The sequence below is a fragment of the Notolepis coatsorum genome (genome assembly GCF_963971535.1).
Source record: "Notolepis coatsorum genome assembly, chromosome: 1".
NCBI lineage: Eukaryota > Metazoa > Chordata > Actinopteri > Aulopiformes > Paralepididae > Notolepis > Notolepis coatsorum.
Window position 1 is genome coordinate 76,985,478 of NC_140165.1, and position 25,774 is coordinate 77,011,251.

Below are 25,774 nucleotides of genomic sequence, written 5' to 3' on the forward strand. Positions count from 1 at the left end.
CTCCTCTCATTACTGCCTCCTCTCCTCTCCTCCCTGCCTCCTCTCCTCCCTCCTCTCCTCCTTCCCTCTTCTTCTCCTTGCCTCCTCTCCTCCCTCCTCTCATCACTGCCTCCTCTCCTCCCTCCTCTCCTCTCCTCCCTCCTCTCCTCCTTCCCTCTTCTCCTCCCTCCCTCCTCTCCTCCCTCCTCTCCTCCCTGCCTCCTCTGCTCCCTCCTCTCCTCCCTCCCTCCTCTCCTCCTTCCCTCTTCTCCTCCCTGCCTCTCCTCCCTCCCTCCTCTCCTCCTTCCCTCTTCTCCTCCCTCCCTCCTCTCCTCCCTGCCTCCTATCCTCCCTCCTCTCTTCCTGCCTCCTCTCCTCCCTCCTCTCCTCCCTCCTCTCCTCCTTCCCTCCTCTCCTCCCTCCCTCCTCTCCTCCCTGCCTCCTCTCCTCCCTCCTCTCTTCCCTGCCTCCTCTCCTCCTCCTCTCCTCCCTCCCTCCTCTCCTCCTTCCCTCCTCTCCTCCCTCCTCTCCTCCCTGCCTCCCTCCTCCTTCCCTCTTCTCCTCCCTGCCTCCTCTCCTCCCTCCCTCCCTCCTCTCCTCCTTCCTCTTCTCCTCCCTGCCTCCTCTCCTCCCTCCTCTCATCCCTGCCTCCTCTCCTCCCTCCTCTCTTCCCTGCCTCCTCTCCTCCCTCCCTCCTCTCCTCCTACCCTCTTCTCCTCCCTGCCTCCTCTCCTCCCTGCCTCCTCTCCTCCTTCCCTCTTCTCCTCCCTCCCTCCTCTCATCACTGCCTCCTCTCCTCCCTGCCTCCTCTCCTCCTGCCTCCTCTCCTCCTTCCCTCTTCTCCTCCCTCCCTCTTCTCTTCCTTCCTCCTCTCCTCCCTCCCTCCTCTCACCACTGCCTCCTCTCCTCCCTGCCTCCTCTCCTCCCCTCTCCTCCCTCCCTCCTCTCCTCCTTCCCTCTTCTCCTCCCTCCTCCTCTCATCACTGCCTCCTCTCATCCATCCCTCCTCTCATCCCTGCCTCCTCTCATCCCTCTTCTCCTCCCTGCCTCCTCTCCTCCCTCCCTCCTCTCCTCCTTCCCTCTTCTCCTCCCTGCCTCCTCTCATCCCTGCCTCCTCTCCTCCTTCCCTCTTCTCCTCCCTCCTCCTCTCATCACTGCCTCCTCTCCTCCCTCCCTCCTCTCATCACTGCCTCCTCTCCTCCATCCCTCCTCTCCTCCTCCCTCCTCTCCTCCTTCCCTCTTCTCCTCCCTGCATCCTCTCTTCCCTGCCTCCTCTCCTCCTTCCCTCTTCTACTCCCTCCATCTTCTCATCACTGCTCCCCTCCTCCTTCCCTCTTCTCCTCCTGCCTCCTCTCCTCCCTCCTCTCCCTCCCCTCCCTCCTCTCCTCCTTCCCTCTTCTCCTCCCTGCCTCCTCTCCTCCCTCCCTCCTCTCCTCCTTCCCTCTTCTCCTCCCTGCCTCCTCTCATCCCTGCCTCCTCTCCTCCCTCCTATCCTCCCTCCCTCCTCTCCTCCCTCCTCTCCTCCTTCCCTCCTCTCCTCCCTGCCTCCTCTCCTCCCTCCTCTCCTCCCTGCCTCCCCTCCTCCTTCCCTCTTCTCCTCCCTGCCTCCTCTCCTCCCTCCCTCCTCTCCTCCTTCCCTCTTCTCCTCCCTGCCTCCTCTCCTCCCTCCTCTCCTCCCTCCCTCCTCTCCTCCTTCCCTCTTCTCCTCCCTGCCTCCTCTCCTCCCTCCCTCCTCTCCTCCTTCCCTCTTCTCCTCCCTGCCTCCTCTCCTCCCTCCTCTCCTCCCTGCCTCCTCTCCTCCCTGCCTCCTCTCCTCCCTGCCTCCTCTCCTCCCTCCCTCCTCTCCTCCTTCCCTCTTCTCCTCCCTGCCTCCTCTCCTCTTCTCCTCCCTCCTCTCATTTCTCTCCATCTCACCCACACTATATCTATCTATCTATCTATCTATCTATCTATCTATCTATCTATCTATCTATCTATCTATCTATCTATCTATCTATCTATCCCTCTATTTCTCTCTTTCTCACCCATACATTCTATATATATCTCTCCCTCTAGTTATCTCTCACCCACTATATCTCCCGCTATATTTCTTTCTATCTCACCCTCTCTCTCACACATTTACATTTACATTTAGTCATTTTATCCAAAGCGACTTACAAGTTCTGTACGACAAGTCATCAGGAAGGGCACAACTCTATCAGCTGAGTAACAATGTTCATCAAAGTGTTGAGTGCTCTCTCTCTCTCTCTCTCTCTCTCTCTCTCTCTCTCTCTCTCTCTCTCTCTCTCTCTCTCTCTCTCTCTCTCTCTCTCTCTCTCTCTCTCTCTCTCTATCTCTCTCTCTCTCTGTCTCTCTCTCTCTCTCTCTCTCTCCCTGTCAGTCTGAGCCCTTACACCCACACACACTCCACAATAAGCCCCCTTTTGATTGACTCTGATGACTAAAATGGCTGCTGGGGTCGGAGGCAAATCCGCAGCACAGTGGTGTCGCCATGTTGTCGAGTTAAAGCCAAGTTCCAAGCATCTACTTCAGATTAAACAGATTCCGGCTATGGTTTGGTCAAACAAATGCATCATTTGTTTGAGTACATTTTATTCTGTGGTAATTTTGCCCGGAACAGCATCAAACGTCATATTTACTCTTTTGTTATGCAGCACAGGATGAATGTTGCATGTGAAAATGTGTTATGACGTGTGTTTTTACAATGTGTTTTTGGAACGCCTTGCACGTGATTTACACGATTCCACTTGTCACGTTGTCACATGTGTCATGGATTTTTGCTTTGTTTCGTATTCCTGTGATAAATGTGGGCTTGATTGCACCTGATTCAGTGCAGCTGTGCCTATGGTAGCTGAGTCGATTTGAGTTTGAATCACGCAGGGTTAGCTGCTTTCTCATTCCTTTTGTGTTGGCTATCCTTCCGGTCAGGCTTTCTTATATTATATTTAAAGTGTCGTGCTGAGGAGCCAGGGTGGCGCACCGCGTAACTGCGCTGCAGTGCAACGCAGCCGTCCCGGGTGCCTCTATTCATCTTAACCCAACGCATGTTTGCTTCCGCGTTCGCGTTTTGTGAATATGATTGGCCACTGCCGTTTCTGGTGCGATCTGATTGGCCACTGACGTTTCTGGTCATGTGACATGTGCGCCCAATCGCGTGACGCGCCCATTTCCGCCTCGACCAGCAGCAAACTACCTAACGCCTACGATCCAAACTCTAACCTTAACCAACTTCGAAAGAGTGCCTAAGCTTAACCGGCGAAAGAACTTGCCGCCACACGATTGGTGCGACCGGAAACGTCTGTGGCCAATCAGAGCGCAAAACGCGAACGCGGAAGCAAACATGTGTTGGGATAAGAATTTAGGTGTCCCGGGTTCGACTCCCAGACCCGGAGACCTTCGCTGCACGTCTAACCCCCCTCATCTTCTCCCATCCTTCCTCTCTGCCGAGCCTGTCCGAAATAAAACAATAAAATGCAAAAAGAAAAAATCTTTAAAAAATATATTATAAATACAAAAATACGTGTAGTGCTGATCTCTGCCCTGTTCGTTGTAGCTATTCTTGTTTTAGGCTACTGCCTTTATTTTACACTTTGTTTTCTAGAAGCTAAGTTTTTTATTGTAGTGTTTCTTTTCATGACAGTTTTATTGTGTTTCCTTCATTGGTCCACTACTGCACACAAACGTATTTATTAGGAGGTGCCTTTGTGGCTTATTTTTTTTTTCTGTAATACCTCTTTATTGAGTGTTGTCCTGTTTTTTGGACTTGATTTATTTTCCTATCTACTCATTTTGAGACTTCCACCTATACAGGTTGTTTTTTGTTATTTATTTTCCCTCTTCTCCTTATGTTTGCTTAGCAGTTTAGTGGCTATTCGTTATATGAATAACATACAGAGTCCCTATTATTTGCTAGTGACCCAAACACCCGCAGCCCTCACAACATGTGATCACAATTAGTGCTGTCAGGCGATTAAAAAAATTTATCTAATTAATTACAGGATTTGTAATTAATTTATCTCATTAATCGCATTTTAATCTTATAACCATTTTAGGCCTGATATTCTATATTCTATAATCATATTTCAAATTGCATGTGTCCGGAGGGCAGAATTCAGTACTGTATATCTACAAACCTTCTGTTTAATCATCTTCCCTTTATTAATTTGCTTAGATTTTTCAGGTCTGGTCAATTTTAGCATGGTGTTTTATACACAGTCAAAGATGAAAATAATATATAAAAACTCAAGCCTAGTAACAGACACAGTATTTCTGACACTGGGAATACATTCCCTGAGATCCATAGATGTCCCTAGAATCAGATACCAAGAACATATAAATGTGTATTCTATGTTCTTATGGAATGAATGAGATAAAAAAAAAGAATTATAAAAAAATATATATTTTATTCATAATGCGCTAATTTGCTGTGTAATTCATTAATCTAATTAACGTGATAAACTGACAGCCCTAATCACAATATCTTCACACAAGGGAATATGTGATAATATGTGAGAGCAAAATGTCCCATAATGATACAATGAAATTCACACACGTGAAAGCATGTCAATGACACGCAGTTAGGCGTGGGAAGGAAGTGCATCGGAAATGTCTCCATGATGTCATTTTTATATATAAGGGTTCTGCCTCCGACGTTTCTCTCCTTCCTCCCCCTCACCTCATCTGGCCGGCCTCTTCCTCCCCCAGGTCCTGGAGGACTCCACCCCCAGGACTCCTCTGATCTTCGTGCTCTCCCCCGGCATGGACCCCACGGGGGCCCTGATGCAGCTGGCCGAGGCCTCCGGCATGAGCCAGCGCTTCCACTGCCTCTCCCTGGGCCAGGGCCAGGCCCCCAGCGCCACGCGCCTGATCCACGAGGGAGTCAAACATGGTGGGCTGTCTGTCACACTGGTTTCTCTGGGTCCCCCCTGCAGTCATGTTTTCTATTATTCTATTCTTATTCTATTATATTCTATTCTATTATTTCATTTAAGTATAGCACAATGACATAATGTCTTGATAATTACTATTCAATTACTAATTACTATTACTTAAGGATTACCCTCTCCCTCCCTGCTGTTGAAGTCCCCTGATATGGACCGTCACGGAATTCTGGACTGAATCATATAAGATATTCCTTTATTGATCCCCTTGGGGGGGAAATTGGCATAGCAGCATGGGGGAGGTGGGGCACAGATATGGGCAGGGTAATAAAAAAAAATACATAAATGTAGGCAATAAAAACAAATAAGAAAATATGAGGAAAAATAAACAGTGTAAATAATATATAATACAAATATTTAGGGGTCGTTCGGGGTTTAGTGCAATAATAGAATGATTGTTTTTTGTCTCCCTCTGAGTCTGAAATGTCACTTTTGCTCAATAGAATGCGTTGAAACGCTTGATGAATATTTGATTGATTTGATTGTATTCAGATGAATCTTTCTCTATTACTTTTTCTTCAATCCACGCTTTTTCTCCTTTCTCTTTCACGCTCATCTGCAAGATTTGCAGTGATTTATTATGGAAGCCTGAAGTCAGTCTCAATGGCTTGTCACCTGCTCAGTCACCTGCTCTGTAATGCAGGGAAATGTCGCCATTATATCAGACAATTTGTTTGCGTGGATGAGTCGATTTTTAGTGTCTAGCCCTCGGTTTACTTCCAGTGTGGAAATAAACACCGGTACTTGTAGATGACTGGTAACAGGCTAACGATAGTGCCAGTTTATTATTAAAACTGTCAGCATTACAAAGCTATCAATCACATTTTTACATTTACATTTAGTAATTTAGCTTATATTAATTGTGAACAACAAGTCAGCAATAGGGGTACATCTCTGGCAGCTAAGGGTCAGTGGCATAATATTAGCATGATAAGTAGTAGTAAGGTGCAGTAAGAAGTTATTTTCTTTACTATCAGATATTGAGAGGCGTGTTTTTAGTTGGTCAGTGGGGAGTATTTGGCCGGCAGATGAAGTAGCTCCATTTTGCTTAGGTTCAGTTCAGTTCAGTTCAGTTCAGTTCAGTTCAGTTCAGTTCAGTTCAGTTCAGTTCAGTTCAGTTCAGTTCAGTTCAGTTCAGTTCAGTTCAGTTCAGTTCTTTTTTATTTCGGGCTTTGGACACATAACAACGGTCATTCCATAAATCACCAAACTTTTACCAGCTGCTATTGCAGCATTGTCCAATTGTCCGAAAAGGGCTAAGGTGATTGGTCGTCCTCCAGGCGGAAATGTTGGACAGGCAAGCCAAGATATCCGCCCAGAGACTTGTGAGGGAGGAGAGGAGAGGAGAAGAGTTGAGTGTCATCGGCATAGCAGTGATATGAGAAGGCCTAAGACGTGATCGTGTTAAAGGGACAGTGGTGACACTGCTGCCATTACAGCAGACTATTGAACACACTGTAGAAACTGTCCATCACACCCCCAACAGGCCAATGATTGGTCTGCTTGGAATGAGTGCTATAGGCAGAACCACCCTCTTAGCTGACACATACATAAGGCACTGCACTTTTGTGTAAAATGCAGTTGGCCTACAAGAGCAGGATCCTGTGCTTCTGAACTCAAAATCCCACATTTGTTTCCATTATCTGGTTGATTGTTTCCCCATAGCTGTGTGTAGAGTATTGTCCTCAGGTTATACTGTAGCATCACTGTGTGTAGAGTATTGATCCCTGTCCTCAGGTTATACTGTAGCATCACTGTGTGTAGAGTATTGCTCCCTGTCCTCAGGTTATACTGTAGCACAGTGTTGGGACTAACGCGTTACAAAGTAACGCGTTACAGAAACGAAGTTACTTTTTGCCGCAACTAGTACTCTAACGCATTACTTTTGAAATTCAGTAACGCTACTTACGTTACTGAATGGTTTGTTAGTTCGTTACTGCGTTCTTTTTATGTAGATTCATAGCGAGCGTCCTTATTTCGCCTGCGTTTGTTTTGTTTACTGTAGACTGAAAGGCGCTATATAAAACGAAGTATTATTATTATTATTATTTCTTTCCGTAGCCTCATTCTGTTTTCGCACTTCTGATTGGCCACTGACGTTCTGAAAGAAATAGGCGCTCTCTACAGTAAACAACAAGAGGACGCTCGCTATGAATCTACATAATAAGAACGCAGTAATAATAACGAACTAACAAACCATTTAGCAACTACTTTAGAGATAATTAATATACAACATGGAAACGAGATAAAGAACATGTTTGAAGGGCTGCTGGAGTCAACTGGACTAACGTTACATCTCGACCACCGCAGACTGGTGACGGTGAGTGCAATGTGTTCACTGAAACTCAAGATCAACGGATTTGGACTGTACGAAATCTGCCAGGGAATCTCATAATACTAATCAAACAATATAAATATAGTCCTTTCATGCACAATTGATATCCTAACTATTCTAACGTTGCAATGCTTTGATAACAACGCTGCAAGATGGTTATGAATGAATTAATGAATGGATGAATGAATGAATGAATGAATGAAAACTTTATTTAACAGATTGCAGAATGGGTACAATACAGTACGGCTCAATACATACAATTGTTAAGGGGATGCAGACCTGAGAAAGACGTTTGTCTTGTTTCCATCAGGGTCCCCCATTTTCAATTCATATAGACATTTATGACATACACAACATACATGACATTTATGGCATAGGGACATATAGGTATTTAGTACTGATACATTTGTGACATAAGCGGTATTCAAATATACAGTACTGTTACCCCTAGATCCTGACAGAGTATATACATATGATGGGGAGGGGACTGTACATTAGGAGGGGGTGGGTGGGTGGGAGAGAAATATACATACAGCGGGGAGGGAATATATAATGAAACGCTCTAGACCACATTGCTTAGCAGAGTTCGGTGATGTGAATGGAAACTGTCAAGTTGATCAACCGATTTTGAGTATATGGGGCATGGGACTTGAGCAATTTATTTTTTTTATTTTTTTTTAAATAACTAAATAGTTACTTTTCACAGTAACTCATTACTTTTGGGTGTAAGTAACTAGTACAGTAACGAAGTTACTTTGAAATGAAGTAACTAGTAAAGTAACTGAGTTACTATTTTTCAGTAACTAGCACAACACTGCTGTAGCATCACTGTGTGTAGAGTATTGCTCCCTGTCCTCAGGTTATACTGTAGCATCACTGTGTGTAGAGTATTGCTCCCTGTCCTCAGGTTATACTGTAGCATCACTGTGTGTAGAGTATTGCTCCCTGTCCTCAGGTTATACTGTAGCATCACTGTGTGTAGAGTATTGCTCCCTGTCCTCAGGTTATACTGTAGCATCACTGTGTGTAGAGTATTGCTCCCTGTCCTCAGGTTATACGGTAGCATCACTGTGTGTAGAGTATAATGCAGGACCTCTTTAGGGGGGTCTTTATTCGGCATGCAACGAACTGGACATGCAATTGGAGCGGCACACACACACCGGGATACACACACACACACATGCATTGTCTTTCCTCAGTCGCCGATGCGATTGAGTCTCTGCGCTTGACCCATCCCGTCGTCCTTCCCCCCATGGGCAGCCGGGAGCAGATAGGGCGTCAACGTGAGCCGTGCCCCGGGGACCAATCCAAGTGCTCCTGTCCGTCTTCGTCAAGGACACCACAGTGTTAGCGATCTGTTGTTGTGCATGTTTTTCCATTGGGTTTATCTTATCGGGGGGGAAACCCTTGCGAGCACGGGGAGAACATGCAAACTCCACACAGAAAGGCCTGGGAGATACCCCACCTGGGTACCTGGCATCATGGAAACCTGGTCCCCAAGCGGGAATCGAACCCTGGACCTTCTTGCTGTGAGGCGACAGTGTTAACCACTACACCACCGTGCCGCTCACTATTGCTCCCTGTCCTCAGGTTATACTGTAGCATCAGTCTCAGAGTCGGAACAGCCTATAAACGTTTTTACTAAAACTTCTCAGAAAAAGAAAGCTAATTTATTATGCACCTAATCTCTTTATTTCCAAAATTGTAAACATTGTTGTACAATTCGACCTGCTTCCAGAGTTAATGAGTTTGACTTCTTCCCTCTGAGACATGTCATCTAAAAGAATTCGATCAATGAAAGCATTTTTTTAATTCAAATACCGAAAATCCTTTGGCATGAAAAGGTTGTATTATCCAACCTATTAGCAAGTAAATGAGATTGAAGCGTTTTATAATCAGCGAGTGGACAGCGTGTTCTGGTTTAAATTGTGAATTGATTGAACTGAAACAGAAGATCCTGCACAGCGCACTTAGCTAACGTTTTGGCCCCAGGGCCGTCCTGCCCACCGGACACATCAGGTGCCCCAGGGCCGTCCTGCCCACCGGACACATCAGGTGCCCCAGGGTCGTCCTGCCCACCGGACACATCAGGTGCCCCAGGGTCGTCCTGCCCACCGGACACATCAGGTGCCCCAGGGTCGTCCTGCCCACCGGACACATCAGGTGCCCCAGGGTCGTCCTGCCCACCGGACACATCAGGTGCCCCAGGGTCGTCCTGCCCACCGGACACATCAGGTGCCCCAGGGCCGTCCTGCCCACCGGACACATCAGGTTATATGCTTAGGGCCCCAGGGCCGTCCTGCCCACCGGACACATCAGGTTCTATAGCTAGGGCCCCAGGGCCGTCCTGCCCACCGGACACATCAGGTTCTATAGCTAGGGCCCCAGGGCCGTCCTGCCCACCGGACACATCAGGTTCTATAGCTAGGGCCCCAGGGCCGTCCTGCCCACCGGACACATCAGGTTCTATAGCTAGGGCCCCAGGGCCGTCCTGCCCACCGGACACATCAGGTTCTATAGCTAGGGCCCCAGGGCCGTCCTGCCCACCGGACACATCAGGTTCTATAGCTAACGTTTTGGCCCCAGGGCCGTCCTGCCCACCGGACACATCAGGTTATATGCTTGGGGCCCCAGGGCCGTCCTGCCCACCGGACACATCAGGTTCTATGCTTAGGGCCCCAGGGCCGTCCTGCCCACCGGACACATCAGGTTCTATGCTTAGGGCCCCACCGTCCTTAATAGGGAGGTGTAGTGGTTTCGTCATTGCTGTTTCCGGCCGGTCCACGTCGCAAAATTGCAACGTATTTCCCCATTGCCCATTTCTAAATCGTCTCGTTTGAAAAACAAATAAAGCATGAACATTTGCACGGTGTACCTTTCTGTGCGTATTCATCCACAATCTATAGCTCAACCGTCTGTACAGTGTGATAGTAAATGGTTAATAACTTTCTGTCGTGTGGTAGTAAAGGGTTAACCTTCTGTCGTGTGGTAGTGAAAAGGTTAAAAAAAAGTATTAACCCTTTCACTGCCACACGACAGAAAGTTAGCCCTTTACTAGCACACGACCGACGGCGATGCTCCATTGTTAGCATCATTAGCTCTGCGGATATTGTCACAGTGAAAGGGTTAACCGGCTGTCGTGTGGCAGTGAAAGGGTTAATTGCGTCTGATTTACAAAGCGGTTACTCTCAAAGTGCTTTACGACGGAACGTGTGCAGCAGGTGTGACGCCCTCCCCTCCCCCGCAGGCCACTGGGTGTTCCTGGCCAACTGCCACCTGTCTCTGTCCTGGATGCCCCAGCTGGACAAGCTGGTGGAGCAGCTGCAGCTGGAGGAGGAGTGTCACCCGGACTTCAGACTTTGGCTGAGCTCCTCGCCCAACCCTGACTTCCCCATCGCCATCCTGCAGGCCGGCATCAAGATGACCACCGAGCCGCCCACGGTGAATACACAACGCAGGCACACGCACGCACACACGCACGCACACACACACACACACACACACACACACACACACACACACACACACACACACACACACACACACACACACACACACACACACACACACACACACACACACACACGCACACAGGTATAAACTGTTGTGGAACAATTATCCCGTCCCTCCCTCAAACAATCTCCCAGTCATGTTCCGACCCCCCTCCCATTCACCTTTTGTCTCTCACCTGATACCATACCCCCCCCCCCCCTTTCTAACTCACCCTCCCCCCCTCCTGGCCCCCCTCCAATCCAATACATGGGCCATCCTACCCAGAATCCCTTTCTCTCTCCACTATAGAGACCTACGTCTCACTGGATTCTGCGAGCTCCCTGGGGACACATCAGGCTAATGTCTCCATTGAGTCCTCCACTTATAACTCTTGATCTACTTGTACCTGTTTGGGTATAATAAACCTGTGTTTAACCAAGTACCGTAATTTTCGGACTATAAGCCGCGCCTTTCCCCCCCCATTTTTCGAACCTGCGGCTGATATAACGGTGCGGCTAATCTATGGATTTCTACAGCTAACGGCCACTAGGGGACCTCCTAAATCTATGGATTTGACAGGTTACAGTCCACCACCTTTAACTCTCACTCGCTCTTCTCTCACAGGCACACAGCTGCTGCAAGTTAATAAATGGGAGCTTCCTCAAACAGCCATCTCTTTCCCGACAATCCCCTCTGTACACGAACCCTTACATATGGTAATTAAACATTAAAACACCTGCGGTTTATAGTCCAGTGCGGCTTATATTTATGTACACATCATTCAATTTAGCTGCTGCGGCTTATATTCAGGTGCGGCTTATAGTGCGAAAATTACGGTATATTCATTAATCCGGTTATATTTCTCTACACTGTAACGTTGTCAAACAGTGCAATAATAAAAGTGCCCCTCTTGGTAAGATGTTTTGTTTTGGTTAGCGTGTGAGGTAGGTGAGGGTTTTTTATTGCTGGCCACACCTCAGCCTCTGTCAGCTGAGCCAGTTTACAGCCTCTACCTTTAAAAGCTTTATTTAAATCTGCAAATCAAATCGCATATTCGATACAATAGAAATGTTACAGTTTCAATGTGCCCTCAAGTACATCTATATGGACACAAACAGATATATTACGCCACACTATTCTGCCTATTACAGCAGAGTCTAGAACTGAGTCTTAACACCCCCCACTGGGGGAGACAGTGGCTCAGGAGGTAGAGAAGTCGTCTGGTAATCCAGAGGTTCCCAGTTCGATTCCCACTTCCGACGGGCAGTGCGTCGGAAGTGTCCTTGAGCAAGACACTTAACCCCTAATTGCTCCCGATGCCTCCGCCGTCGCTGTGTGAATGTGTGAAATGTGAGGAACAACTTGTAAAGCGCTTTGGATAAAAGCTGCTATATAAATGCAGCCATTTGCCATTTGAAACGACGGCCACGGATGGCAATATCTGCCAGAGGCTGTCAAATATCACAGTTCATGCAGTCACAGCCAAGGTCAAGGGTCACGGGCCGATACTTGGCCAGTGTGTCTAAGAAGGCCACTACAGGAGTGAAGGATGTCACTGGTTTTCATTTTGGTTATAACCTAGGGATGCTCGATATTGGCTTTTTTACCGATACCGATATACCGATATTGTCCAACTCTTAATTTCCGATACCGATATCACCGATACCGATATATGCAGGGTCCCCCCCCCCCCCAAAATGGAATTATTTCAGGTAATTAACATTACATATCTCTTGTTGTGGAATTAACACAACATTATGCATACTTTTGACAATAAATAAAATCAGAATTTGTTCTTACTTGCTTGCCTGGGTAAATAAAGGTTATAGAAATGTAAAAAAAGAAAATAAAAAAAAAGAAATAAAGAAATTGAAAACCGATACCGATATTTTCCGATATCACATTTTAATGCCGATATCGGCCAATAATATCGGTAGGTCGATAATATCGGACATCCCTAGAAAACCCATTTTAATTAAGGCAAAGTGGCTACATCAGTATTAGACTGATGCCACACTGAGACATGTCTCTGTAGAAGCAGGGCCTGTGAGAGATATGGGCAAGAGCGGTTGCCAGGGTGACGAGACAGGAGCTTGGCAGCCAAGGCAAATATGGCCTCCGATGCCACTGCTAGGCTGATGACACACAGCTCTACCTTTCCACCAAGACCATCACTGCCGCCACCCACTCCACCCTCATCACCTGCCTTTCTGGGTCCTACTAATCACCACAAAGTACCAGAAAATACCCCAAAGTACCCCAAAATACCACAAAGTATCACGAAATACCCCAAAGAACCTCAAAGTTCCCCAAAGTATACCTCAATGTACCATAAAATACTGGCTCAGAGGTAGAGCAGGTCAACTAATGATCATATGGTCAATGGTTTGGTCAGTGGTTTGAATCCCAGCTCCTTCTGTTCACATGCCGAAGTGTCCTTGGGCAAGACACTGAACCCCAAATGGCTCCCAATGAGTCTGGCTGCCATTGCTCTGTGAGTGCATGTGTGAATTGGTGAAGGAGAGGCAATTATAAAGCTCTTGGTGCAGGTAGGAAAGCGCTATATATGTGCAGTCCATTTCCCATTCCCAAAGTACCACATATTTTCAAAATAAATGTTTATTTTAATAGATTATAATCTCCAAATGTAATAACATCTGTATTGAACACTGAACAAAATTAAGGTCAGCCACAGAAGCGAGCCTTGGCTTAGTAGAACAACAACATTGAGTTACGAGATAGCCGGGAGTGTCGTAGCAGCGTCTCTTTAGGTCAGAGGTGACGAGCGGCTGCTGTCGCTTAGTAGCGAGACAGAGTTAGATTCAAGAGAAACATCGCGCGCGAGAGAGAGAGAGAGAGAGAGAGAGAGAGAGAGAGACACACACAGTGAGATACAATGTAAGAAAGACATAAATATGGACATAGAAATATTGCAGAAATACACACACACATACTGTACACACACACACTGTATGTCATACTGTACGTTGACACACACACACCCACACACACACACACACACACACACACATTGTACCTCATCCCATTTCTGCTTTGCACTATATAGTACTGTACATTAGTACACTGCATAGTATTGTATATTATATGGTAACTCAGAACATTGTACATATGTCTATACCGAACACTGTGACCTCATTTTCTTCTTCTAAATTACATGCTATACTATGTTATTTGATACTATCTTGTCTAGCACAGTCTCTGGAGCGTAACAGTAAGAAGCATTTTGTATGAAAGTATTCTGTACTTCTGTATGACAACTATTAAAGAAACTTGAAACTTGAAACTTGAAACACACACACACACACACATACACACACACACACACACACACACACACACACACACACACACACACACACACACACACACACACACACACACACACACACACACACACACAGAGAGAGAGAGAGACTTTAAGCTGTCGGTAGACATTGGTATTGTAGGTCGCTCTAGCGAGGCAGAGTTTCGGACAACGAGCGAGACGGACCGACACCAGGCCTCCTCCTCCTCCTCCTGATGGGGAGGGGGAGAGAGACCACGAGGTAGGGAGATAGCTAGCGGCTAACAGACAGGCCTCGGCTAACAGACAGGCCGCAGAACCACCGAGCGGGTAGAGAGAGAGAGATAGAATCTATGAATCTAGTTTCTTACCCCTCTAAAGACTTTGAATTTGTTTCATGCTGTACGAGAACTTTGGTCTATGCAAAATAAACAACCTCCTTTCTGATATAAGACAACGACTCCAGTACCCTTTTGTCCGGATGCATTAACGGGGTGAAACAGTGTTACAGCCAGTGCGTGGGAGGACAGAATTCCACGAACGATTGCCTCAACAACAACAAAATAAACACAACACAGAGACTTCACGGAAGGTGATAACGATCAACGAGGAGGCTGTAAACACGATTATCTAACAGGAGCGACCGTCGCACCTTGTCCCCTTTCTGTTGTCAGGGTGTGAAGGCCAACATGAAGCGTCTGTACCAGCTGGTGACGGAGTCTCAGTTCGGGCGCTGCTCGCGCCCCGCCCTCTACAGGAAGCTGCTCTTCTCGCTCTGCTTCTTCCACAGCGTGCTCCTGGAGAGGAGGAAATTCCTGCAGCTGGGCTGGAACATCCACTACGGCTTCAACGACTCCGACTTCCAGGTCTGTGACTCATAGTGTTCTCTTATCTTTTTTTTTGTTTGTTTTTGCCATGACAGGGTTGTACTATCCAACCTATTGAGAGCTAAATGAGAATGGATGCTCTGTCTACCCCGTGGGGGGGGGGGGGGGGGGGGGTTATAGGGTTCTGGTGCTGGCGAGGATGACAACGTTGAACATGAGGATAAAACTCTTCTATTATCTCGGTTTGATGATCCGTGAGTCCGTTGACTGCTCTAAAAGACGAGCCGTGTCCTGAGATCGTCCTCTGGGCAGGAAGAAAGAAATGTTCTGCCTCGTCAGACTGAAGGCCGATTTGACTAATGGACAGAGACAGGTTTGACATGAAGCCATAATGTTGGACTCGACAGTGTGCGAATTGCTAATATCATACGGTCTACCAGCGCTCTTTCTCCGTCCTGCCCGTAGTTCAGGCGCCAAATCACTGTGATTCAAAGTCTGGGTTGGGACCCGGTGCTGGGTCACGCCAAAATCAAAGTAGGGGATTATTCTAAAATTATTCTGGAGGAAATTCTACCCGTAGCTGTTCTTCTTTAGTCCCTATAATGTAACAAACATAGTCAATAAAGGAATAGTGAGTTGCCTTGGAAACCAGTCAACCTGGACTGTACCTTGCCTGTAAAATCTGTGTTAGGTCATGAGAAAGAAATGCCTTGAAAATATGCGCCCTCAGAGAAAAGGTTTGTAAAACTACTCAGATCAATCACACAGGTTGCTAAAGTGCTGTTAAAACTAGGGCTAACCAAGATATCACATTTCAATACTTGTCTTGGTTTTGGCAGTATAAAGGTATTTGATGGTATCTAGTTTTCCATTAGAAATTACAATGATATAACATTATTTTATTTCCATGTTTTTTTTTTTGAATTTCTTTTACTTTATCTTTTTCCCCCTCTTTTTTCCATTTTTCTCCCATCCCAATGTTAGTCGTTATGCCAATTCCCAATCCCCTACCTGGTCATTGCGCACTCTACCCCTAACCGTCGGTCTGGGAGGGCGGAGACTATCACATGCTTCCTCCGACACATGTGTAGCCAATCCCCACTTCTTTTCAACTGGCAGCGTGGACTCTCACTGGGGGAGTGTAACATGTGGAAAAATCACACTACCTCTCCCAGATCCTTCCCTTGCTGTGCAGGCGCCCCGACCGAACTGTAGGAGTCGCTGTTTTACAACGACCAGGACCCACCCTCGCCGGCTTCCCACCCGCTGACACTGCCAATTGTGTTAGTATGGACGGTCGACCGAGCCGGAGGGACCACAGCTGGATTCGATCCCACTGTCTCTGTGGTGGTAGACAGACGCTTAGTCCGCTATGCTACTCCAGCCGCCCTATTTCCATGTTTTTATCTTATAATTCAAATGTTGTGGTACTATTGAATTCAAAATGATCTATTGTCTTTTGAATACTTCTGCAAGGAACAATTCTAACCTAAAGGTTAACCTCCCAGCTCTAACCTAAAGGTTAACCTCCCAGCTCTAACCTAAAGGTTAACCTCCAGCTCAAACCTAAAGGTTAACCTACAGCTCTAACCTAAAGGTTAACCTCCAGCTCTAACCTAAAGGTTAACCTCCAGCTCTAACCTAAAGGTTAACCTCCAGCTCTAACCTAAAGGTTAACCTCCAGCTCTAACCTAAAGGTTAACCTCCCAGCTCTAACCTAAAGGTTAACCTCCAGCTCTAACCTAAAGGTTAACCTCCAGCTCTAACCTAAAGGTTAACCTCCAGCTCTAACCTAAAGGTTAACCTCCAGCTCTAACCTAAAGGTTAACCTCCCAGCTCTAACCTAAAGGTTAACCTCCACCTCTAACCTAAAGGTTAACCTCCCAGCTCTAACCTAAAGGTTAACCTCCAGCTCTAACCTAAAGGTTAACCTCCCAGCTCTAACCTAAAGGTTAACCTCCCAGCTCTAACCTAAAGGTTAACCTCCAGCTCTAACCTAAAGGTTAACCTCCAGCTCTAACCTAAAACCTAAAGGTTAACCTCCCAGCTCTAACCTAAAGGTTAACCTCCAGCTCTAACCTAAAGGTTAACCTCCACCTCTAACCTAAAGGTTAACCTCCAGCTCTAACCTAAGGGTTAACCTCCCAGCTCTAACCTAAAGGTTAACCTCCAGCTCTAACCTAAAGGTTAACCTCCACCTCTAACCTAAAGGTTAACCTCCCAGCTCTAACCTAAAGGTTAACCTCCAGCTCTAACCTAAAGGTTAACCTCCACCTCTAACCTAAAGGTTAACCTCCAGCTCTAACCTAAGGGTTAACCTCCCAGCTCTAACCTAAAGGTTAATCTCCAGCTCTAACCTAAAGGTTAACCTCCAGCTCTAACCTAAAGGTTAACCTCCCAGCTCTAACCTAAAGGTTAACCTCCCAGCTCGAATCTAAAGGTTAACCTCCAGCTCTAACCTAAAGGTTAACCTCCCAGCTCTAACCTAAAGGTTAACCTGCCAGCTCTAACCTAAAGGTTAACCTCCAGCTCTAACCTACAGGTTAACCTCCAGCTCTAACCTAAAGGTTAACCTCCAGCTCTAACCTAAAGGTTAACCTCCAGCTCTAACCTAAAGGTTAACATCCAGCTCTAACCTAAAGGTTAACCTCCCAGCTCTAACCTAAAGGTTAACCTCCCAGCTCTAACCTAAAGGTTAACCTCCAGCTCTAACCTAAAGGTTAACCTCCCAGCTCTAACCTAAAGGTTAACCTCCAGCTCTAACCTAAAGGTTAACCTACAGCTCTAACCTAAAGGTTAACCTCCAGCTCTAACCTAAAGGTTAACCTCCCAGCTCTAACCTAAAGGTTAACCTCCAGCTCTAACCTAAAGGTTAACCTCCAGCTCTAACCTAAAGGTTAACCTCCCAGCTCTAACCTAAAGGTTAACCTCCAGCTCTAACCTAAAGGTTAACCTACAGCTCTAACCTAAAGGTTAACCTCCCAGCTCTAACCTAAAGGTTAACCTCCAGCTCTAACCTAAAGGTTAACCTCCAGCTCTAACCTAAAGGTTAACCTCCCAGCTCTAACCTAAAGGTTAACCTCCCAGCTCTAACCTAAAGGTTAACCTCCAGCTCTAACCTAAAGGTTAACCTCCAGCTCTAACCTAAAGGTTAACCTCCCAGCTCGTCTTGCCGCTGACGGTCTCTCGTACCGCAGGTGAGCGAGAGTCTGATGAGCCGCTACCTGGACGAGTATGAGAACATCCCCTGGGACGCTCTCAAGTACCTGGTCGCCGGGGTGAACTACGGAGGTCACGTCACCGACGACTGGGACCGCCGCCTGCTCTCCACCTACATCAACGACTACTTCTGCCCCGCCGCCGTCAGCCAGCCCTGCTTCAGGTGAGACCCCTCCATGTGACGCACTCACACACACACACCGTCACACAGCCCTGCGTCAGGTGAGACCCCTCCATGTGACGCACTCACACACACACACCGTCACACAGCCCTGCGTCAGGTGAGACCCCTCCATGTGACGGCGCACTCACACACACACACCGTCACACAGCCCTGCTTCAGGTGAGACCCCTCCATGTGACGCACTCACACACACACACCGTCACACAGCCCTGCGTCAGGTGAGACCCCTCCATGTGACGGCGCACTCACACACACACACCGTCACACAGCCCTGCGTCAGGTGAGACCCCTCCATGTGACGCACTCACACACACACGCGTCACACAGCCCTGCGTCAGGTGAGACCCCTCCATGTGACGCACTCACACACACACACCGTCACACAGCCCTGCGTCAGGTGAGACCCCTCCATGTGACGCACTCACACACACACGCGTCACACAGCCCTGCGTCAGGTGAGACCCCTCCATGTGACGCACTCACACACACACACCGTCACACAGCCCTGCGTCAGGTGAGACCCCTCCATGTGACGCACTCACACACACACACCGTCACACAGCCCTGCGTCAGGTGAGACCCCTCCATGTGACGACGCACTCATAGGGCTGGGCGATAAAACAATAACGATAATTATCGCGATGTATTTTCCCTCGATATAAATATGAAACGTGGTCAATCATTTTTCATTTTTTTTTTCATTATTAATGCCAGTTATGAAAGTTTTATTGTTATACAGTTCGTGTTCATGTTCTACCTCATATTTGTGGACAGACTTTCTTGCCCGCAACTTATAGTAATGGCTTTGCTTGTCCAAATGACAATACTGACCAAATTGAGATACATTTTTCTCTTGTCCATTTATTTTGTTGGCTTTCTAATTTAAAATACAGTTTGAAACCGTCTGTACACAGTAGGCTATGTGTGCTAATCAGACTTGAGATTTAATTTATTTAATTAATTTTTTCATTATTAATACCAGAATTTAGATTTTATTTATTTATTTTCATTGTTAATGCCAGTTATAAAAGTTGTATTGTTATACAGTTCGTGTTCATGTTCTACCTCAGATTTGTGGTTTGGCAAGTAGGCCTAGTTTGTCATGTTCTGACCATAAAGAATATTTTGAACCACAATTAACCTTCTGGTTTCTTCCGCTTTCATTCAGCAGCAAAAATAGCCTTTAGACTTGACAGAAATAATTATTTCATGTATATATCGAGGTAATTATTGATATATCGAGCGATATGAAAATGTTATCGTGATAAATGTTTTGGCCATATCGCCCAGCCCTACGCACCCATACACACACCGCCAGCAGCCCCTCTTCAGGTGACTCATCATCATACATGAACACAAATCCAACGTACGCAAATGATTGAAATAAGAAAAACGCACATGCTTATTGCTTACACATCCACACCTGGCGTGAATACCCTCTTACGGTCATATGCAAAGGTATTAAATTGAGTATAGACATGTTTGTATGATGCAACAGCACACACATTATATTACATAAACAGGGAATCAAATGTATCGGGCCAAGCAGCACTGAACACTTAAGGGGACACATAGCACCTCCTTCTCCACGTGGCTAAGCTGCCAATAATAGCTGAGACAGAGCAATATTTGGCAATTTGTTTGGCTTTTCTTCTAGACATTGCAGCAATTCTCAGACCGGTCATGGTGCATTTGTGTACATGGCCAAGACTTCCGAACACAAGTACACTATATCTACACCTATACCCAAGGTCAGCCATCACACTGAGCAGTGGTTGGTATTTGATATACTTGTTCCGGAAGGCCTGGTCCATGTACAGATCAAAGGTACAGCCTACTTCTATGACCAGCACCTCTCCGGCACCAGCACACACACACACACACACACACACACACACACACACACACACACACACACACACACACACACACACACACACACACACACGCACACGCACACAGTATACATTCTGCTCTAAAATTGCATGCAAAAATAACAGCGGTTGCCGGTGTGTGAACGCAGTGCAGTGACACCTTCCCCGTCAGAAACCATAGACCGTCAGCACCACCCAGTGGACAGTTCCGGTATTGCACTCCATAGGGAAGAAACTCCCTGGGAAATACGGATGAACTGATGAACATTGACAGCTATGCTTAGATCTTGCTTTTTTATTTGTATTATTATTTATCAACGGCAGACTGCACACCGGCCCTCCTGCACACACTCAGTTCTTTCCTAAGTGCTCTTTGCAGATTTGAGGCCCTTATATTAGACATTAGGGCCCCGGTGGTTGAGTGGCCCCCCAATGCTCTTGCCCGGGAAAACAGCCCAAGTGCTGTGTCATGTCGTTCTTTGTTTTCTGTCCGGTTTTTTTTTATTTCCTGCGTTCTGTTTACAGAACTAATAAGGTCCTTAAGGATAGTATGAACTGACCACAGTGAGACTAGCTGGAGCCATACTAAAGGATAGTTGACCACAGTGAGACTAGCTGGAGCCGTACTAAAGGATAGTTGACCACAGTGAGAATATCTGGAGCCGTACTAAAGGATAGTTGACCACAGTGAGACTAGCTGGAGCCGTACTAAAGGATAGTTGACCACAGTGAGAATAGCTGGAGCCGTACTAAAGGATAGTTGACCACAGTGAGACTAGCTGGATGAACACAGCGAGACTAGCTGGAGCGTACTAAAGGATAGTATGCACTGACCACAGTGAGACTAGCTGGAGCCGTACTAAAGGATAGTATGAACTGACCACAGCGAGACTAGCTGGAGCGTACTAAAGGATAGTATGAACTGACCACAGCGAGACTAGCTGGAGCGTACTAAAGGATAGTATGAACTGACCACAGCGAGACTAGCTGGAGCGTACTAAAGGGTTTCGTAAAGCTGCTTAACGGGGACATGCTGTACTATGAAAAATGGGATTTGAAAGTCTGAAATGTTATTTCGGTGCCGGGGGGGGGGGGGGGGGGGGGGGTTACAGAGGTGCTCCTCGCCATTTGGCCCGGGTTTGAAGTCTTCAGATTAACGAGCCCCAACAAGCTAGTTGTGATGTCACAAGGGGGACCGGAGCAATACATTAGCTTTAATCACAGTAATCAATTAGCTGTGCTGTTGAGAACCAGCAACACTGGTGTGGAGCGGCCAGGCAGCGGCGGAAATAACTCATATATAACATTGTATGTGTGCTCCACCCACCCAAAACAACACATTCAATATGAGGGAACATAAATACATTAGATTCGAACAGATTGAAGGAAGTTGTGCATAGGCCCTGCTGGCCACCACTACAAATAAACAAAGGGCTGAACGGCTCAGGAGACAGGGATTGATATCAGGGACGGGATGATTAGGTGGCCTTGATGTCAGATACCCGACACACACTCATGCTGCACACGCTCACACTTATGGTCACTTTACAAAAGGAAAGGTCACTTTAAGAATAGTATAGTATAACTTGAGATTGTAGCATGTACATAAAGATCCAGTGCCTCATCCGTAGCTAACAGTGTATTGCACTACCACAGGACCTAGCATGTCCTACCATGCTCTGTAAATAACTCATGTATATACATATACCGATATGCCCTACTCTGTTTACTTGTTTTATTGCACAATGTCGTTCTATTGGATTCTATTATATATTACTATTGTATTATGCACATCGTTGCGGGCAAAACCACCCGCATTTCATTGTATAGGTCTACTTGTATGCCGTGACAAATAAAACTCTTGACTTGACTTGACTTGACTTGATTGTGAATTTGGCCAGGAACCTCGGGGGAACCCCCTACTCTTTACGATAGGCGTACTGGATTCCCGAATTCAGTCAGGACCTCGGTTTAACGTCTCATCCAAAGGACGGCACTCGCAGCTGTACGGTGTCCCTATCACCGTAACAGGGGCATTGTTACTGACTAGTCCAGAGGACAGAGTACCCCCTGCTGGACAACAACACTTTCCGACAACGGCCTTGACCGGGGCTCGAACCGGTGCCTATGTACCACTGTACAGTAAACAACTCACTGACACTTCTCCCTGCCCTCCACCCCTGTCTTCCAGGCTGTCACCCCTGTCTACCTACTACATCCCCTGCGACGGCCCGCAGTCCTCCTATAGCGAGTATGTGGGCCAGCTGCCGGCCACAGAGTACCCGGAGCTGTTTGGACAGCACCCCAACGCCGACATCGCCAGTCAGATCGCCGAGACCAGGACCCTGTTCGACACCCTGCTCTTCCTGCAGCCCCAGGTCACCCAGCCCACCACCTCCGGAGCCGGGCCCAGCCGAGAGGACAAGGTGGGGGACGGGAGGGGTGGGGGGGGGGGGGGGAGGGAGGGAGGGAGGGAGGGATGGGTGGAGGGAGGGAGGGAGGGAGGGAGGGGAGGAGGGAGGAGTGTGGTAGTGAAAGGGTTAACCTTCTGTAGTGTGGTAGTGAAAGGGTTAACCCTTTGTCTTGTGGCAGTGAAATGGTTAACCTTCTGTACTGTCGCAGTGAGAGGGTTAACCATTTGGTAGTGTGGCAGTGAAAGGGTTAATGTAGAGACCTAATGCTGCGTATACCCCGCCCTCTTTTCTTGATCCTCCAATCACAGCTGTTGCTTCCCTCAGACTAACTTTGAGGTGGGGTTCTGTGATAGGTCAAGTGTACTACAAGAGTGATGGTGGCTCTTGGCCCGGTGTGCAGCACTTAGAGGGATGAGGCTGTATAGGCAGAGTTCCATGTAGATGCACCCCGGTGCCAATAAACCACTGTGACCTTGGGCATGTTATTGCCTTTGTACAGCGTGTTTTGCATAATTCATACATGAGGCTAGACAAAAGTTGAAAGCTATTATCTTGGTCCTCCAAAAACAACAATTATGTCCAATTATGTAAGGTAGGGCACTCACGGAATGTCTCATCCAATCACGTCGCCCTTACCTACAGTAAAACCAATGCTTTAAAGAAAACTGTAATGTAGAGAACTATGTCATACTAGAACAGACTACCATTGTATTTAAACCCAGATTACAAGTAAAATCAATTTTAAAAATAAATTAGGAACAGAAATTATTCAGAAAGAAATCATTTTGGACAATATATGATGTATTATTATCTCAGGTGATGGCTAACTATAATTGTAGCGCTTAAGCATTCAAATGTTAATCTGGTTAGAGAACTTCCTATATTCTTTGTTTTTATTGTTATTATTACTATTATTATTACTATTATTATTATTATTATTATTATTATTATTATTATTATTATTATTATTATTATTATTATTATTATTATTATTATTATTATTATTATTATTATTATTATTATTATTATTATTATTATTATTATTATTATTATTATTATTATTATTATTATTATTATTATTATTATTATTATTATATTTAATATGATAATTGTAACTGTGTCAATGTACATCATGTGATGGTTATATTTAATTATGTATTTAGTGTGGACCCCAGATGTGGCATATTGAAGAAGCCACCCAACTCCTCGTCCAATCAACAGTCATCTCCCGCCTCGACTAGTGCAACGCACTGCTAGCTGGCCTCCCGACCACCAAGCCTCTTCAACTCATTCAGAACGCAGCGGCCCGTCTGATCTCAAATCTACCGAAGTCGGCCCATGTCACCCCACTCCTTGGGGACCTGCACTGGCTCCCCATTGCCGCACGAATCCGCTTCAAGGCCCTCGACCTGGCATACCGTGTGGCAAAGGGAACCGCTCCTGCCTACCTCCGGTCAATGGTCTCTAACTACACACCCTCAAGACCCCTACGCTCTGCATCTTCTGGCCGCCTCAGACCCACTCCTATCCGAGCTCCAGGAGGGTCATAAAGGAGAAGCCGCCTATTCTCAGTCCTTGCCCCACAATGGTGGAACGAACTTCTCACCACAGTTAGGACAGCCGAAACCCGTCCAATCTTTCGCCGTCGACTAAAGACCCACTTCAACCATTATCTGAAAATAATTTTTTTTTAATAGTCTAACCCTTACTAACCTTACTGTCATGCACTTGTCCTAATATACTAACCTACACTGTAGCACTCAACACTTTGATGAACATTGTTACTCAGAGTTGTGCCCTTCCTGATGACTTGTCGTACAGAACTTGTAAGTCGCTTTGGATAAAAGCGTCAGCTAAATGACTAAATGTAAATGTACATATATCCAGTGACGCGGGAAGGGGGGGTGCAGAGGCTGCAGCACCCCCACCTGGCAGGGAGTGTAACTGCAAGATTGTTTTGGCTTTTATTCCATTGTAATACCGTATCCTACTCAATGTCACCGAGCGACACTGCAGATTTACCCTACTCTTGGAATTCATTACCGGCCAGATCCTCATAGGGGCGCTGTCTCGATAATGCAGTGTTATTAAAGCAGTGTTAAAGTTATGCGTGTAGCCGATGGCCTGGAAACGTGTATATTTTCCCTAACGAAGTTGCACTTCCGCGTTCGGTTTTGCACAATCTGAGGGAAGGAGGCCGTTCACGCTAGTGTAGAGGGGCTAGTCGCTCAAATATATATATCGTTTTATATATAATTGTACCAACACAGATATTAGGCAGTACACACATTGTCCTGCAATACATGTACAGTGAATGCACAGCTACATACGCCATTTCGCCCTATATTTCTATCGCTGCTGCGGTCTATAGAGAAATGCAATTCATGCCATGAAACTGCCTAAAATATATTATATACATATATATAATATTATTGTCCTGCAATAAATATACAGTTGATGCAGCTAATCACTCGTGTTTGACCTACATGAAAATACTTGAATTGAAAAAGACAAATAGATGTTTATATATTTTTTTATTTCGTGCACGTTGTGCAAATGGAGAGGCTGTGCTCTTTGCACACAACCCGTTACGGGAAACCCAGCCAGGTGTCGGAGCGGCGGTGTCAGCCTCCCCGCTGGCAGCGCTGTCTTCCTCCTCCTCCTCCACTAGCGTGAACGGCCTCATTCCCTCAAAGCGAGCCCACTTGTATCACCGGCAGCTGGACAGCAACATCGGAGCACTGTGATTGGTCCCGCCCCTATCTGCTCCCGGCCAATCAGATCGCGCAAACCGAACGGGGAAGTGTTATCTCAGCACCCCCAACTCTAACTGACTTCCCACGCCCCTGCATATATCAGTCTAGCCCAGGGGTGGGCAATTATTTTTCCCAGGGGGCCGAATGAGCAACTGAAAATATGTTGGAGGGCCGGGCCAAAATTCCAAACTCAATTATGCATAATATACATTTTATTTCTATATAAAAAGCAGTAAATGGCATTGTTTTGACCCCTGGTAAGAGTGTATGTTATTATTTGGCAATTAAAAGGTGAGGTTAGCTTTCAAACATATAATTTATTCAAATAGAATTTATTTCCAAAATGATAAACAAAATGTGAAACATTAATAACAAAGGGCATTTTGAGTTTCATATACTATTGAAACAAGGATTTTCTTAGCTTTCTAAAGACATCACATCATCTTATAG

At 46.4% G+C, this 25,774-nt stretch overlaps 1 protein-coding gene across 1 annotated transcript in view; it reads left to right on the forward strand.

Moving 5' to 3' along the window:
- The window catches only part of dnah2 (dynein, axonemal, heavy chain 2), a gene marked incomplete at both ends in the record, with an annotated part of 509,699 nt that overhangs the window by 424,506 nt on the left and 59,419 nt on the right, over nt 1-25,774 (forward strand). Inside the window, 5 exon segments of the mRNA XM_084326360.1 lie at nt 4,684-4,867; nt 10,502-10,695; nt 14,725-14,916; nt 18,075-18,259; nt 22,346-22,580. Of these exon segments, the coding sequence (XP_084182486.1) occupies nt 4,684-4,867; nt 10,502-10,695; nt 14,725-14,916; nt 18,075-18,259; nt 22,346-22,580 (990 nt within the window).